Source organism: Dermacentor andersoni, chromosome 4 (assembly GCF_023375885.2).
Source record: "Dermacentor andersoni chromosome 4, qqDerAnde1_hic_scaffold, whole genome shotgun sequence".
In the NCBI taxonomy this organism is placed as follows: Eukaryota; Metazoa; Arthropoda; class Arachnida; order Ixodida; family Ixodidae; genus Dermacentor; species Dermacentor andersoni.
Window position 1 is genome coordinate 171,926,847 of NC_092817.1, and position 18,596 is coordinate 171,945,442.

The following is an 18,596-nucleotide window of genomic DNA, read 5'->3' on the forward strand; positions in this document are numbered from 1 at the left end:
AAACACGCACTAAGAAGAGAGCACCTGAAAGCTCTATATCTTACTTTATGCACACTCCAAGTATAGGTAGTTATGCTGGGCATAGCAGTTGGCGTTATGTACAAGAAAAGTGACCACTTCATCTATGAAAAACTGTGACTATGTATGCCAGACAGAGATGCATCTTGATGCATTAGCGTATTGCAGGACTAGGTGCTCGGAAAACACGTTCAGGTCATGCTTGCGCCTATTTTCTGCATACTTTTTGACATCTTACTGGTGGTTCAGTGACAAGCAAGTTATGATAACAGCATTACAAAGCTTCGCATACTTCTTCACCCATGAAAGTGCTGTCCGGCGAATAGGTCACGCCCGTGGTCTATTCATTACTGCTTTGTTCGTCTGTTAGTACCACGGTGTACTTCCTGGCGGAATAAGGGAGAGTGCTGAGTGCACCTTATCACGAGTGTCAATGTGGTTGAAAATTATCTTCAGCCTTTGGCGGGTGGGTGGCTTTTGTTTTTATAGCCTGATCAGAAAATATCTGCCCTCGTAAAAGGACCAGAACAAATCACGGTTGCATTAGTTTATCTGCGGTAGGATATTTGATCCCCCATTACTATAGCTTCCAAAAACCGCACCCAATCTGCCTTGTGTCCTACATATATATAGAGAGAGGAAACAACTTTATTTGCCACTGCACGGTTGGAAGTTAGGGCCGGTAGGCCTAGTGTGGCTCCCAGGTGGGGGCGACGTCTCGGGCCCTCGAGACGAGTGCCAGTTGTGTTTTCTTGTCTGCTCTCGTCAGCAGCTGGTTCCAGCCCTCCTCGGAGGGAGCTGGTAGGAATAATTGTGGGAGAGGGTTACCCTAGCATGCCGAGAGAATGTGTGCCCGAGTGGCGAACACTCCATGGTCGCTCTTAGCACAGACGGGGTCGTAATCCCCGCCAGTGATTAAATAAAACCTAGAATGACTGAGAATGGAATCGGTCTGCAGTCTGCGAAGCATGGTGGCTTGCGCTCGGTCGTGGTCGAGGTGGGGAGGCGAGTACACGCGTCTCGTCTCCTTGTCGAAGTTAGTAATGTCAGCGTAGGATTTCGGGGCCTCTGCGAGAGCATGCGGGTTCGAGGGGCCGGCCTTCCGGTTACTTAGGCCTCGAGCTAAACGGTCGTCCCCTTCATTATGAGAGTTCCGCGCGTGAGCAGGTACCCACACTAAGCTTACAGTTCTGTCGAGAGCGCAACCGCCGATGATGTGAGCGGCGGGGAGACAAAGTGAGTTTTTTGCGAAATTTTGGATGGCTTGTTTAGAGTCACTGAGAACCATGCGTGTGCGGGGATCCGCGATGGCTAGCGCGATCGCGACCTCTTCGGGAGCGGTGGAGGAGTGTGTGCGCACTGTAGCGGCGCTGTAGGTCGCTGCTCTTTCAAATGCTGCAGTTCACGAAATTTTAACTACAGAGAATAGATAGTCTGCCGTACGTACATTTTGTCCCTTATGGACATGTAGTCACGTAATCGGCAACAATCAATTACATTTCAATTCTTATTGGTAACTTTTTTTCCATGAGGTCGTGCCCTTCACCAAGTCCAAATATTCACGATGTTGCAGAGGTCGTTACGTAGAAACGACTTGACACATACTTACCAAAGTTTGCACAGAAGAGATATGACCTCCTAGCTATCGGTTGCCAACTGCAAGCTTTTACATACAAATATGAGCAGGTACTGCCAATGAAAGAACTGTACCACATGTAGGACACTAGGCATACATTGTTTACGCGCAAAGAGCCCTTCTATCATTTTTTCATTGTGACAAATATCGAGTCCCGATTTTAACCTACCATCTTGCTCAAATTAGTGTGCTCAATGGCGAAATATTTTTCAGCATGTAAGCGACGCCTGATCAGTAGGCAACGAGCATGCATGTTTTACGCTTGTGTTCTTCACATACTCAACCTTTCCTTCCATTTTACGGTATCTATACTCCCTCCACTTTTTCTCCTGTTCTTCACTCGCTATTCTTTTTCTCTGTACGTTTCGTCTTCCAGAGCTGACACGCGTAGTGTCCCTCCTGGTGGCAGTTTCAAGTTTGCTCTCTTCTTCGTCTCTTAGGTTTATGGATGCAGACCAAAGAAGTAACTAAAGAATATGCTGCAGTAAGTGACCGACAGGGGCAGGCAGCCGTAACAGACACAGCTCACATGCGATGAACGTATACGGCTTTCGATACACGAACTTAACCACGACATGGTACAGCTGCGTATTCAATGAAATGAACGAGATAAGCGTGTGGAGATATCTGATGCAAATCATTCCTAGCCTCATTCAGCCACATTTCTGTATGTAGGTAGGTAGGTAGGTTTATGTCTCACCTCGTTTTAATAAAAATATAGTTATTACGTGACCGATAGTGGAATTAAGTAATCCAAAGCAACAGCCCATGACTAACCACTAGGCCACAATCGCGAGCACACATCTCTGCGGAAAGCCTGTCAACTCTTTGAAACATTTGGCTAGTGAGTCCCTATGCCTTGTCTCTTGTTTCTTCGTGACATACGATACCTTAGGGTGCTCTGGTATTCTGCACTACCTCCGCGATAGGCCACATACCCCAGTACTCTCCTCGTAGTAGATAATGCTATGTGAAAGCAGTGCAATGTCGTGCCGGCTTGATCAGGCCAAGTTAATTAAGTTGGAACATTTCTTCCCGGTAGTAGAAGCACCATCGTTGCGCTAACATACACCACATGACATACACATGGACATGAACGAGTGCTGAGCCCTCAGTAGCAAATCACTTCACAGTCTCTCCCTAATGCCCGTTGAGTTTCTGTGTCGAACCCAACGACTCGCAAGTGTAAATTTGTCTTTAAAGTCCACAGCAGAAATCATGCCATATGATCGTCTTCAACGTGATCGTCGTCGGGCTGCAGACGTCATACACTCGTTCGTCCGCGACACCCACACACAACTACTGGATTTACACCAACACGCTGGTCCGCCTGGTAACGCTTTGCGCAAGCAGCAGCGATGCTGGTTAACCAGGTATCTGCACATTGCGTCACACAAAACCGATTCCCACAGTGCGCGCGACCGCTCATTTTTATTTGCATTTCCTTTTCTGTTTGCATTTCTGAAGGAAAGTGACCCAGCTTAGCGTCGAGGTACAGATTTAAAGAGTTAAAAAGTCCGGAATTGAAATCATGACGTCGTGCTCAGCAGTAGAATGGCATGGGCCACTGGTTCACCACAACACAAGCTAGCCACGCTCGAATGCGATTGATTGAAGTCTTCGTCGCATTATCATATAAGCTGCATACCCTGATCGACCATCGCAAAGTTACTATTGAATCACACAAAATATCGTGCAAAGCTAATGACCGAGGAGTGCGATAAGTCGCGTATCTCAGTTGTAAACTTCATGAGAAAAACCAAAGCCTAACCACGAGTATTGGCAAAGGAGACGGGTAAAAAGCAGTGCGGGAAGCCTGGCGCAACTATGCCTTAACTTTGGCGAGTTAAATTTTATTGCAATAGCAATTATATCGACACTCAAGGCGCATTTCTGCCGTTGCCGTGAGGTTCCGTATAAATGAAAGCGTGTGAGAGTGAGCCGACGAACGTGGTTCAATTTCGCGGGCGTGAGCGAAGAATCCGGTGCCCTCTCCTATGGCGTGCGAGGCAGGGGGGTGAGGCGAGGGAGGAGGGGCCTTCTTCGGCAGCTTCTAGGGTGCATCGATGTCCTCCTCGTCCACCGCTCCGTACAAAGTGGAGAAAACAGCGGCGTCTACTGCCGCGTTGACCACGCGAATCGCGGACGCCGTAGTAGGCGTTTTTGCTCACGCCATAGGGACGCGTTGCCAACGCTGGTGTGTCTTGAAAGCGATCTGCGACGTGGCTAATGTGAACGCCAGCGTGGACCTCATGCATATTCAAAGCGATCTGCAAGGTTGGCAGAGTGCGCGTAGTGCCGGTAGCTTCGTAAGCGCTGTGCTTTCGACATTTCGTGCGCGCTGAAGCCAGACATACATGAATGTCAATTTGCTTGCTGCTGCCGCGATTCTTAACTCCAGCGTTTTCACAGACAGTTTCCGCTGTCATCGAGCGATGTGTGCTAATGTCTACCTGTGCGCGCGGGACATTGTGCTAGTTAATTTAGTTCAAACACGCTGACGAGCTAGTTGGCTTAAAGCCATGATAGAATGTGTAAGCGCGACTGAACAAGGACGTAGAAAGAAGCACACACACAAAGACAGCGCTGTCTCTGTCTTTCTACGTCCTCATTGAGTCACGCTTACGTTTACTATTATTGTTAATTTAATTAGTAAGCTAATATTTACAAGCTTATACTGCCGACAAATCTACTATCCTTACTTCATACAGATATCTACTCATTTGCTATCGCAATAGGCGCTTTTCCTTTCTGGCGAAATTGCGAACTTTTGTTTAGCATATTTCGATAAAGAGCGTTTCTGAAGCCTTTGAATGCGAAACGATGTTATTTTGTAATATTTTTTTTTTTTGCTGTAACTGCCGGTCTTCTGCCGTCCTACATATAGGACGCCAGGCAAATGTCGTCCTCACCAGGCGTATAAAATATACAGCAATTCTTACGAATTCCCCAGTCAATTTTTTTACTATGCATGCTAGTTTTCTTAAGGCAGTGAAAATAAATAGTTTGGCCTGTGAAGTCAAGCGCTCGCGAATGGGCTAAATCAATTTTCTGTTAACAAATACTGTTGCCACTTCTCATACAACGACCTATTGCGATAAGCCTTCTGGTATGAGACTGCTAGTTGCTGTTGAAATTCAAGCAAGTCACACTTATCACACACAAGGTAACATCAGCAGCCAAGAATACCAGCTCTTTTTTGTATGCAGTGCGGTATACTGCAATTATTTGGTAAAATGTGTCAAATTTACAATGTTAGGGATTTATCCGGAGATTATAAAATGTTACTTTTACCACGACTTTCAAAAAGTTTTCTCTCTCTCTCATTACCACTTGTTTGCTTTCCACATTGGGAGCCTTATGCGCTACTGAACCAGGTAATCGTGTCTCATCGTAACCGCTATGAAGCAGATTCATAATGAACTCGGTAATGGAAAGCTGGCAGCCTTCCTTTCAAAATTACTTGAAGTAAAGTTTCAGCGGTACTGTATCCGTCTAGGAAAGGCACGCCAACAAGAGATTGCCTCAAAGCACTTCATCGTATCCCATGAATCGCGTATGCATTGATTTTGTTACAGTGCATAGCACTTTGCCCTATCTAGAAAAGAGGTGGAGATTTCATCGGCGAAAATATTTTCCAACGTATCGGTTACAGTCAAGGCTGCTTCATAATTTGGCGTACCTCAGGACTTGGTGCTAGAAAAACGCGTTCAGATCGCGCTTGTGGTCAGCTTTCACAAAATTTTGGAGATTGTGCTGGTGACTCAATGATAACCTAGTTACCCTCCCTGCATACAATGTTTAGCCTACTGCTTCACCAAAAAACCTTCAGTCCGGCAAATCGTTTATGTTTTTTTTGTACGGGTTTCCCATTTCTTCATCATTTATTGCCGCAGCGTTACTTTAGTACCGAATAATCTAGAAGGATGAGGGTAGCTCATCAACAATGCCAATTCAGTCAGATTGTCTTCATGCCATTGCGGAGCCTTATTTGCAACAGCCTGAGCAAGGAATTTGTTCTCTCCCTACAAAAAGGAACGAAGTAGTTTACGTGACACACAAGAATTCATCATTACGTTAGTCTCTTTACATAACATGTCTGGCAAACCCTTTACTATATGCTCTCGAAATCTCACCCAATCTGCCTAGTGTCCTGCATATAGGACGCCGCTTTTTGAAGCGCCGCAGGTGGCGAATTTTTTATTACACAGCGCAGGTACCCCGTCGTATAATCGTCTCATCCCTTAAAAACAGGTAATCACGGTCTCGGCAACAACCAATTATGTTTGGATCACTTTTGTTATGTTTTTGTTATCACTTTTGTTATCTTATCTGCTGGGTCGCGCATGTATGGGTTAAGATGAGAACGGGGCATATGAAGGGCAGGAGATTAGCATGAAGTTCTCGTTGACTACTCCGCAGATGGGGCAGGAAGATAAGGAGAGTGAAGCGAGGTATATGCAGAAAGAAGTGCGCACAATATCCAGCAGTACCAGGCAGTGTTCATAACCTCTTAATGCCAAACGTACCTCTTCGACAAGCTGACTTTGGCATCCCAAGATTCTGATTTACGGAAGGGAGATACAGAGAGAAGGGAGCAAGGAAAGGCAGGGAAGGTAACAATGAGTCCAGTTTGCCACCTTACGCGTGGAGAGGAAGGTGGGGGAGTGAAGGAGAGAAAGTAAATCAGTAACCACACTTCCACATGCACTAAGTTAGGTGCAGCATGTCTGCAGTCCGACACTCGTCCGTCGCCTTCAGGTACTGAAGAAGCACTCAAGTGGCTTTCGGGGCTTATGAAATCTGAGGGCAGGCTCCCAAGACGTTTGCTTCTGCAAATGCCCTATCGTCTCATCTGTTCAAGGTACACAGGTGAGTCTGACGTTGGTCATCGATGCGAGAACAGTGGCACAGATGATGACTTATGATCTCTTCACGCTTGCACTTGGCGCGCATCGGCAAGTTCGGCATTCCAATAGTACAGTTTCAGGAGTCAGCGACTGCTACTCATACACACCGCCGACAAAGCAGTGTTGTGTCACTTCTTGAAAGGGTTGCCGGTAATGTAATGTTCAGTGATTGGTGGAGGCTCTTTAAGCGATCGCCAGTAAACGAACGCGATGGGGAGAACGAGATTGCGAATCTCTTTTGCAGCGTTTACTCTCGATAAATGTATAAGAAGTGTCGCTGCTCCAGTCTGGGCCTCTAGGGCAGCGTCATTGGCGATGGCATTATAAATTATTTCAATGGCTGCAGTGAGATTGCGGGATCGTTAGTCATCACCTTATGGAAAAGAAAATTAACCAAGAGCCGATGGTAACACTGTTAACGAGCTGTAGCGGCATTTGTTGCGGAGAGCTTACAATGCAAAATTCTAAATATTTATTTACTATATTGCGTTGTTACCAAAGTAAATTCTTTTTTGTAGAGATGAACTCTCAGTGGAGAGAAATATTGATGAACTACTTGCTCTGAATATTACATGGTGTGGATCACTGCGTTGGCATTACCGGGTCAAAGTTCTTTATGTTAGGTGCGGTAACCTGAACGTAACGACCATCTGGTAAGCATACCTCAAGTATGTCGACGCAGCGGTGCCTAGTGACGATGCAGTGGAGGAATATGATCGCTGTCACCATGTGTTGGTCTCTCTTGATTTGATCATTGTTGTTGAAGCTTGTGTAGCAGCGGACAGCAATTTTACCCGGTGCGACTTCAGTCAATTCAGCCCCTATGTAGTACAGCAGTTGATTCAGTGCTGGAAGCTGCGTGAGAAGGCGGCAGGTCTTGGTCTGGCTGTCGGTGCAGTGAACAGGCAGCGGCAGGCTCGACACGCTGGCTTCTGTTCCGAAGTCCACTAGTCTTCTGACTAGTCCAGATACATCCTCTACTTCCGAGTTCAGGAGCTCCATGGTGAAATCGTCGTCCAGAAAAGCGTTCCAAACCTGTGGTCGTTCCATCACTTCCTGCAAAAATATAAAACACGGAAACATAGAAGCATCGAATTAAGTCTAAAATGTACTGGTTTCGGAAGTTGTGAGGTTACTGTTTCGTAGACGACAAGTACGAAATATCTCGTTCAAATTGTTTAGGAATTGTGGCAATGATAGGTGGGCAAATATTTTTCTGAATTGCAATGGCTTCTTTGAGTGACCGCATGAAAATTTTTTCTACCTCATTTAGTTCACTCGCAGCATTTTTTTTTAGGAAATGCCATGTTTCAAGGATGATTTATTTATTGTTCTCGTAATGTTCCGTACGAGTGAACTATCGAACACATAACTATACCAACAATGTATTAGAAGAGAATGGTTATATTTGTATAGTCCTGGAAAACGTGAATAGAGAAAACTTGGAGGACAGCTATGCGCTTCTTATCAGTTGTGAATGCGGCCGCACAAAAGGCTCATGTACAGTTTGCAATAAATCAGTCAGTAGGCTAGCCCTGCACCGTAAGCGACTGCTAGAACAGGCAACTTCACACAACTGGCCTAGTCCGCAGTTCCCAAGCATGATAAACCAATAAAATCAATTTTAATTTCTCCTAAAACAGCAGATCACACACCTGAGGACAGTGTGTTCGCAATAACTTTAAAATATACTCAAAGTTTGGCATAACATTCAGCCAATCAACAGTGGACGAGCCAGGGAAGCCTAAGCATGTGAACTTATCTTCGTCACGGCCCTTACAATTATGTTTAATTGTTGAAACGTTGGATACAGGCTGAGGCTTCCCTTGCTTACCTCTCTTACACAACTGAAGTGTTGATCTCCTTGAAACCTCTTTGCATTGTTTCAACACGCAAACTGAGATGTTCTTTTTTTCAACATGAAACCATAAATTGTATTTTACAAGGATGCGTGAGCATTAGTTGGGCATATTATATGCCTAGTTAGTGTCCTTATTTATGCACAATATTTCCAAAGGTCGTTGTCTCGATAGCATTCCTCGCCTTCCTACGAGTACTCCAATTGTGTCAAAGCCTTTATTGCTGCATCTGAACACTAAATGTGCAGCAGAAATATCAGGAACACACAATATGTGATCTAAAATATAGCATAAAGTTTTTCGCCTCCACACTTCGTGCCTACAGCGAATGTGTTATGAAAACAATGCGACATTTCAGCTCGAGCTCACCTTACTGACAGTACATCATTGCCAAGTACTTATGTTTCTTTTCTATAGTCCAGCTGAAATCGTCGAAGGCAGACAATGTACGTATAGTATAAAACACGTCAAACAGCAGTGTGCACAACGAAAGTACGAGTGTAGCCGAGCACAATATTTCTGTCTTTTCTTTAGCGGCATGCCACACACGATGAGAAATCTTCACTATATTTCAGTTATTAATTCCGTTAAATAGATTACTATCTGTGTTTCTGTATGTGGTAAACTCAGTGATTGACAGCACCAGGTCCACCTGACCTGTGCGAAAATTGTTGGCATGTACTGCTTCATTCACGATTGACAACAAACAATGTAAGCTTGCAAGTCTGACGTGTTTTTTTGCCAGTTGAGGCCTCTCGGTCACCTGGCAATATGATAGAGGTATCGGTAGTCATTTTAGAGTATCGAACACACGAACACCGCTCCGAAAACAGGAGCAAAACGCCCAGAACCAGCGAGCGAGCAGCGCGACGAACCTTAACAGCCGCTACCGTAACGGCCATATTTCTCATTACATAATGATAATGGTGATCGTTTTGATTTTGCCAGCGCCGTCTCTCGGTCGTATACATTAGTTCACAACGCCACCGCTACTCTTATTTCCGTTGCACTGTGGAAAGTAGTTTCCCCAATCTAACTTTGCATAGGTGTTCTGTGGCAAAACAGCGCTCGCTCAGGCGTTCCAATGAAATCATGGCGGGGGGCACGGCGCTGGCTGAGGCGCCCTGTGTCGCGAGTCAGCTCGCCCAAGGGTTTCGCTGGTTCGAAGCCGTTCTGGGGCGATTCACCACTAGCGCTTTTGCGCACGAGGGGGTGCGTTTCTTGGGCCTCTTCGCCGGCTCCGAATGCCTCGAAAAAATTAAAGGAACAAAATGGTCACTTACAGACCTATAACCTATGTGATGGATTTTTCGGAACGCCAAATCTATGAAGTGTCTCTTTTAAACACGAGATTGATAAGTTAGGTATAATTTGTTCCACCGAATGACGGTACTCACCCTCTATGCCATTAGTTCATATTTATATGCAATAACAAGAACCGATATATTTTTGCGATACGCACAAGGGAGATATTTTTTCGTCTCTGCTTCTATTTCAGTGCATTGAATAAGAATATGGAGGACTGTGAGGTTTTTGCCGCTCTTAATACATGTCGGAGGATCTCCCCTTTCAAGAGGTAAGAGCGAGTACCCTAAGTGTGTCCTATTCTTAAGCAGGCAAACATGCACTTCCTGGCACCGTGAAGTTTTCTCACTTATCCAGTTCCCTAGTTTTGATTTTATCATGTGTAGCTTATTCAATGTTTGGGTATACCACTCTCCTTGCCAATGCTTCCTCAGTTTACGGCGTAGAAAAGACTTTAGGTCCGCGGCAGAGATGGGCATATTTCCATCTGTGTCTAAAATTTACTGACGTAGCGTTTTTGTCAGCAGCTACTTTACCTTTTATACCTTTGCGGCCAGGTACCCAGCATAAGACAATCACTTGGTTGCATATATATAAGGTGCACAACACGCTGCACAGTTAATTCAAGACGGAGTTTTTGTTTTCGTATACTAATTAGAGCTCACTAAACTTAATTAGCTTTAACGACATTTGTGAGCCTTATGTGTGGAACAGCCCAGAGTGTAGCGTATGCTTCCGCTTTGAAGATACTGTTGAGTAGATTTCGCGCCCCAGGTGTCGAAAATGAGGGTTCAAGAGATGCTTAAGGAAAACCAGCAGGAGGCTTCGAAGGATCTGTGTAAAATTGAGCACAGGAGCACTTTTCCAGAAGTTCACCTAAACGTGAATATATATTTGCCTGAGGTGCGGGTTTCGATATTTCTGCGCAAAAGATGTCACACTGAATTGTCTGCAACTCCCAAGCCGGTGGAAGCAGAATAGGAGCCACTAGGACATTCTATAAACGAGGGACTCTTGCTGATTCTAAGAGTGCTTCCAAATGGAGGGACAGAAGAGGCCGGATGGCTGGACGGTTACGGAACAGCCTGAAAGTGGACATGTAGCGAATAGTAAACTGACATAGATGCTGAATATTTGATTTGATTTTCAGGGCGTAGGGGAAAGTTACAGATGTCTTTCGTAGATGTAGATACAATTCCTTGCATTCAACGCATAGGCTTTCTAAGTACTAGTCCATAAAGCACCTGCAGCAAAGACGGATACCAAAGTGGTGAATCGAATCCAGCATGTTCGAGGCACTAGGCGTGGTAGGGTTATACGCTATGGCTCCGTAGTCAAGGCGTGATCTTGTCAGACCTTTATAGAATCTCAACAGGCACCTACTGTCACTTCCCCAGGATATGCGGGATAAGAGCTTCAGTAGCTTCATTATCTTCATACAGTTCGCTTTCAGATATTTGAAGTTGGGGATAAATGTTAATTTACAGACTAAAATGAGGCCCAAAATTTATGCTCACGGCTCACAGGTAGCTCTTGTCGATTAAGATAAATAGCGAGGTCAGGTAACATGACCCTCTTGTTCCAGAAAAGAACAGATGTGCTTTTTTACTGGTTTAGTTTAAACCCATTCCCGTCTGCCTACTTAAACAATTTGTTAAACCCAAGCTGTACGTGTCACTCACAGATCAAAATGCTGCACAATTGAAAACCTATTTGTACGTCATCCGCATACACAGAATAAAACACTGTACGTGGTATGATTTTATGGAAAGAGTTGATTTTGCAACAAATAGAGTGCAGCTAAGCACACCACCTTGTGCCACACCTGTTGCCTGTGTAATTAGACGAGATAGCACATCACCGACTCTAACACGGAACGTGCCAACGTGCCGTTAGACCGGTAACTGTACAAGATTCAGCAACTCGCCTGGTACTCCCGTTTCAGCCAGGTCAAGGAGAATTCCGCAACGACACGTGCTGTCATATGCCTTCTTCATATCAATAAATACTGACAGAAAGAACTGCAATTGCACAAAAGCATCGCTAATATTCGTCTCGATGCAGACAAGGTGATTAGTTGAGGATCTACGTGCCCTGAAGCAACACTGTAGTGGGTCTAATGGTTTGTTGCTTTGAAAAAAATGAAGCAGACACCGGTTAACCATTTTGTCAAAGCGTTTATATAAGCAACTTGTCAAGGCTATAGGCCTGTAACTGTTTACCGGTTTATTATTGCTTCTTTCCAGGCGAGCGGAATGCAGCCAGCAGAGAACTCGGAGTAGAAGAGTGACAGTGCTGTGGGAGGGTTTAGGTGCTATAATTTCATACAACGTTCTATCGTTTCTGCAGCGGGCTTGTTACTGCCATTTAGTGCAGTCTGAAATTCCGCCATGTTGAACAGACAGTTGTCGAGCTTATTTGTGTTTCCTTTCGGATCCAGAGGCAGTTGCACCGCTTGTTGGCCGGTATCTCATAAATGTATCTGAGTAGTGGGATGAGATAGAAATCTTTTCAAAATGTGCCCCTACAGAATCAGCTTGGTCAATAGGTGTGTCACCTTGTGTGTTTATTAATGGCAGAGGAAGAGTTTCGCGGCATGTTATTTTTACAGTTTTCGTGGCTTTTATTTCGTCTGTATGTGAATTATAGCTAGATATGTATTTTTGCCAGAGACACAAACGATGCGGAAAATGCAGGGAGGTTAACCAAGGAGCTTCCCGGTTGGCTACCCTACGCTTGGGCAGGGGGGAAAATGGAAGAACAGATAATGAAAGAAAAGAACAATAACAGTCATTCGCAGTCAGTCGCAGTGCAATCTCCATTGTCATTTTTCCCAGCTTTTTCTTTTGACCCGGCGGCGAGTTTTACAACCTTCAGACTGTATATTCTTGAAGCTTATCAAGCTATCGGTAGTTTGATTCGTGAAGGTAACTCCAAGCCTTATTTTGATTTTTGAGGGCTTCCTTCCACTCCTCCTTCCACCAGAGAATACGTCGTTTAGGCGGAGATCTATTCGTTTCAAGGATGCATGGTGACGCAGCAGCAGTCATAAACGCTGTCATATATGACACTATATCATCGATAGGAAGCGTGCAGATGTCATCACAGGTCACTTTCTGTACCATTCTAAGTCGGCACAGTGGACTTTTCAATGGGGCAGGTGTCGAGAACACTCATCGCTTTTTGTCAATTTCAAGACAATTTGGAAATCTCCACTGCCGTATGGATTTCTAATCCCGTTCTACTTCAAGTATAGTACAAGTGTACCTGATGCAGTCCTTAAAGCTATGAATGAAAACGTTTTCTTTCACACACTGTAGAATGTGGGCTCTTCCTCATTTAGCAAGCAAACACTTGTGGACATCTCTAATAATAACCCTCTCGCATCATATCGAGAATCTCCCCAGAATGTGTTACGTACATTAAAATCACCAGCTACAATGTAAGCTTCGGGAAGTTGTGATAAAGCTCTGGAATCTTGCTTTGAAAACTTGGAAACTGAGAGGAATATGTAGAGAACGAACCGTGATTAGCTTATAAAAACAGCACGGCTGTGATTGCAACTGCCTCAAAGGTAGTTTGCAGCTTCAAATTCTGGCAGGCGACACCATTATCCACCATTATTGCCACACCGCCCGATTAGGCAAGGCCATTGTTGCGCTCTTTGCGATAGATGGCATATTGTCGGAGAAACTTAGTGCGTGAAAGGTTGAGGTGGGCCTCTTGAACACACAGCACCCTTGCATATAGCTTATGTAGTATTTTCTTAATGCCATCAAGGTTATGTATTAGACCTCACACATTACAACGTATATTTGTGTAGCCGTAACGGAAGTGTTTTGTGCTGTGTGTCAAGATAAATACATTTACGCCACGAGACCTTTCCAGGTCCCCTGATACGGGTTTTTTTTCCCGGAGCGCTCCATGGAGCTGCGCCGTTCCTTCAGCGTCTGAGGCGCCGGACTAGTGTTGCTTGCATCCATCGCCTCTTTAGAGGTGCTGGATGACGCCCGCTCGGCGGGCACACTCGGGTTTTTTTCAGGCATATCTGCACGCACAGTGGCTCTTTGACCGGCAGGCTCGGTCATCTGCTGTCCCTTCATTTCGCAGCAAAGAACAGCACTGGTTGCGTCTGCTGGAACGGCTGATTGCGGATCCACCGTCACGCCCCGTGTGACTCGGGCGGCCGACCGAGGATGTGGCGCTGCCCCTCGGCGCGTCACATGACTGAGTGAGTGAATAAACTTTATTGCAGGTCCGGTGAGCACGCGCACTCGTCGCGCACCCGGCTAGTCCCACGTCGGGACCGGCAGGTCTAGCCCACCGGCCCGGTCGCGGGCACGCCGGACGGCCAGGATTTGCTTTTCTAGAGCGGGGCTACGCAGAATCGAGTCCTTCCCACTCCTCCTTCATTAACTTGGGGTATGTCGACCCGCACTCGTAGAGCATGTGAGGTAGAGTGGAGGTCTGGCCGCAGGACGGGCAGGAGTCGTCGCGATACACGTCGGGGTAAGCCTCGTGGAGAGAGGACAGACACGGATATGTGCTGGTCTGTAGAGGCCTAACCGAAACGGCTTGTGCCCTATTCTACTTGGGGTCAGGGGGTGGAAATACCCTTCTGGACATGTAGAAATATTTAATAATCTCGTTGTGAGTAGCGGGAGCGTCCCTGTGATCGTAGAGAGGAGGGGGTTAGTGCTCCTTATAGAGGAAGCGCGGTCGGTGAGGCCACGGGAAGCCTCGTGAGCAGACTCATTGAGGTTCCGGGGAGCACTCTCGACCGACCCTACGTGAGCGGGAAACCACTGAATTGAATGATTTGTGAGAGCATATGCACTCGAGCCGCTAAGAAGACGAACAGCTTCCTTGGCGATGCAACCCTTCTGAAAACCCCTAACTGCCGTTTTGGAATCACTATAGATTTCTGACCCACACCGTCTAGCAGGGCGAGGGCGATGGCGACTTGCTCGGTGACTCCGAGGTCTGAAGTGCGAATCGAGGTGCTATTGGAAATCTTGCCGCTCGAGTCGATGACAACGACGGCAAAGGTCTGCCCATCACTGTACTCCGCGGCGTCGACGAAGCTTGCTCTAATGTCTTGCTGCTTGATCTGTTTGATGATGGCTGCTGCTGTGGCCTTGCGTCTGCCCTCGTTGTGGATGGGATGGACGTTTCGGTACACAGGGACCACTACGAACTTGTCTCTAATGCACCTAGGGATCGGGGTACTGACCATCACCGATTCCGCAGGGTGGTAACCCAGCTCTTCGAGGATGCGTTTACCTGCCGCTGTGGTGGTCAGGCGACTGAGTTGCGCGCGTTCTTGGGCTTCGGCAATCTCTTCGGCGGTGTTATTTACCCCCAGCATCGAGAGATCCTCGGTATGGGTCCTGATGAGTAGCCCAAGAGCCATCTTGACTACTTTGCGGATGAGAACGTTGAGCTTGTCTCGCTCCACTCTGAGCCAGTTGTGCATAGAAATCGTGTACGTGAGGTGGCAGAGTACGAAGGCATTGATCAGTCTGAGAATATTGTTTTCCTTCATGCCGCGATGCCGGTTTGCTATTCTGCGAACGAGGCGGAAAGCGTTGTCCGTCTTTGTGATAATCTTGCGGAGCGCAGTTCCGTTCCCGCCGTTGAATTCTACAAACATGCCCAGGACCCAAATAACGTTGACCCTGGGTATCACCCCCCCCCCACCCCCCGTCACAAGTGCGAAGTCTGGTGCTGCTTTCGGAGACTGGCTTCCAATCTCTGGGTCTGCGTCCCTTCTCTTTTCTGTAAAGCTGGAGCTCCGACTTGGCGGTGGGGTATCGAAGTCCGGTGGGGCGGAGATACTCCTCGGTCACGTCGATCACCTCCTGCATGGCTTCTTCGACTTTGCCCTCGCAGCCGCCGGAGCACCATATGGTGATGTCATCGGCGTAGATGGTGTGCTTGACGTCCTCGACGCGCGCCAATCTCTCGGAAAGACCAATCATACAGATGTTAAACAGTGTTGGGGAGATGACGGCGCCCTGAGGAGTGCCCCTCCCTCTGAAGGGCACATCTTTGGAGCGTAATGCGAAGCTTGGCCTTCCTGTCAGTTAGAAAAGTGCTGACGTAGCTGTGGAATCCGGAACCGAAACTCAGGTCTGAAATGGTCTTGACAATGAAGGTGTGGAGCAAATTGTTGAAAGCCTTCTCGTGGTCCAGACCGAGCAGAGCCTTGACATCTCTGGAACGGCCATCCACAATCTGATGCTTGATTAGTTTCATGGCATCCTGCGTTGAGAGTCCGGCTCGGAAGCCGGTCATGTTGTACGTGTAAACCTCGTTGTATTCGAGGTACCGTTAAGCCTGTTGAGGACGACGTGTTCCATGACCTTGCCGACGCAGGTCAGAAAAATCGGCCTCAAGTTCTCGAAGTACCGGGCCTTGCCGGGCTTGGGAATGAGCACCGTGCCGGGCGTCTTCCATTCTGCAGGTACAATGCCGCTTTTCCAAGGACTCGTTTATCTTGTCGGTCAGAAAGACAATCGACGTGTCGTCGAGGTTTCTCAACATTCTGTTGGTTACTGCGTCCGGACCCGGCGCAGACTTGCGGTTGAGCGCGAAGATGGCCTGTCTGACCTCGGCAATGGACATGACTGTAGGAGGGACTCGATTGATTGTGAACAGAAAAACGCTTGCGCGCTGCTGGGAAGAAAATATTTAGTTTGACCTTGAGTTGAATTATTTCTTTTTCTTTCTTGTATGACGGGAACGATGGCGAATAAGCAGAGCGATCTCCGTCATAGTTAGCACAGTGTTTTGTGAAAGTACAGATGTCTGAGGCGTGCTATATATATGCATACTTTGCCCAAGTAGCATGCCTTTGGCAGCTCTGAGACCCACGGCCAAAACGCTGACACGTGAAGCATCGGTGCGGATTGAGAATGTACGGTCGTACGCGAAGTTTACAACATAGGGTGTCTATTGAGTTATGGAGTTCACTTGTTCCAAATGTTTTTATTACGTGCTTGGTTAGAATTCTCTTGTCGTGATGCCTGAATTTGTTGCACCTTTACTACATTCTGCTCTTGCCATATATCCAACAGCTCGCTTTCACTGAGTTCAATAAGGCCATCATCGGAAATGCCACTGCGCACAGTGTTCATTGACCTGTGGGGACCCACAGATACTGCAGTGGTACCAAACGAAACAATATTTCTCTGTTTGTTGTACTGAAGCTTATCACGCCCTTCCAGAAGTTCACCGCTTCCCATCTTAGTTACTTTGTAACCAGAGCCGATTGCTTCAGTCAGACATATTGCGACAGCATATGGTGATAATGCACGCACTGTCTTGGATTCATGTTGACTATGCAATGAAGGGCACATAGAAAATGTTTAATTTGGTTTCAAGAAAATTTTAAGGGTTTTTTAGATAGAGCCTCTCGAGAACCCTACAACAGTGGAGCCGACGTGTGCGGAAATATTAAACTACTATAGAGGGCAGAGAATCAAATATCCTCCGCCACACACACTACTTACACAACAGGAAGCAGCCGACTGGAGAAGGCTACAAACCGGAACTTTCTATAATCTACACATACTAAGTAAAATGTACCCGACAGAATACAGAAACTCCTGCCCATGGTGCGGAGAAATACCAACTTTTTACCACATAACATGGGAATGTAAGCATAACTACACATTCCATAAACATAAAAACCCGAGTGCGGAGCAATGGGAGGGCCTGCTCACCAGCAGCGAGCTCACCGCACAAAGGGCAATAGTGCAGCACGCGTGCGAAGTGGTCAGGCTCAGTGGAGCCCTGGAATAGGGGCACACCCGTGCTGAAGAGCCAGGCAGCAGGCGCAAGACGGCTCACCGCTAAACCCCTCGATAGCATCAATAAAGTTTTTCTCTCTCTCTCAGTATGCGATCAGCAAGTGGGGGAAAACTAGAAGCCATATGCGCCATTAATGCCCGCTTCCCACCTCGCAACCCAACCTAGGGATGTCACAGGATTAGAATATTCGACTCTGCCTACGCTAGCGCTCTATTCTCGCTATAAACATATATATATATATATATATATATATATATATACACATACACCCAGGACTGCATATGAGTAAAACGAGCACAAGGCAAAAGCGGGAGCCAACGCTTTGACAAGCGAAATTTTTCATGGCCTGGATATAATACACATGGTTAGCCCTTGCCACGCAGAAAATAGAAGACAGGAATGCTGGAAAAGTGAGAGTGAAAGCAAAAATCCTCAAGAGGCGAACAGGAAAAGGTGACTGGCTATTTTCTCCAGGTAAGTCAGTCTGGACGTGCCGTCTATGTGAAGCAGAGGCAGAAGAGGTGTGTTGCCTCCTCCAGGGGGGCCTTAAAGGTCCGAATACCCGGCATCAGCTCAACCTCTAAGGATCCCCCTTTCCCTAGACTCGGCTAAGCCGTGTACCACCTACATGCGGGAGGGTCCAACACTCCTTTGTCGGTACGTGGTGCAGCAACACACCTAATGCCTGCTGACGCAGACGCCCCTGCGGTGCTGAGGTAAGGCAGGCACTAGGCCCTCCCCATACGTGTTCCATTCCCGAAGATAGTACAATACCGGGCCGAGCCGCGACGCAAGTGAAGCAGACGTTAAACCCTCCCAATACGTGAGCCAATCACAAAGATAGTGCAGTGCCGGCCCGCCTCGCGGCGCAGGGGATGCAGGCGTTAAACACGTGGGCCGATCCCGAAGACAGTGAAATATCGGGCCACCCGGCCGCGGAAGTGCAGTTCACCATTAAGGGGCCCACGTACATCGCTTCGCTGGTTATCTTTCACAGAATGGAAGGGCACTGGGTTTTTTTTCTTCGAAGAAACGCTTTGCCACGATATGCAC

At 46.9% G+C, this 18,596-nt stretch overlaps 1 protein-coding gene across 1 annotated transcript in view; it reads right to left on the bottom strand.

Annotated features, from left to right (window-relative positions):
* Window positions 1-18,596, bottom strand: part of LOC140217261 (uncharacterized) — a 59,497-nt gene that overhangs the window by 16,114 nt on the left and 24,787 nt on the right. The window contains exon 2 of the mRNA XM_072287669.1: window positions 7,228-7,620. Within this exon, the coding sequence (XP_072143770.1) occupies window positions 7,228-7,614 (387 nt within the window). The 5' untranslated portion in view covers window positions 7,615-7,620. The remainder of the gene's footprint in view (window positions 1-7,227; window positions 7,621-18,596) is intronic.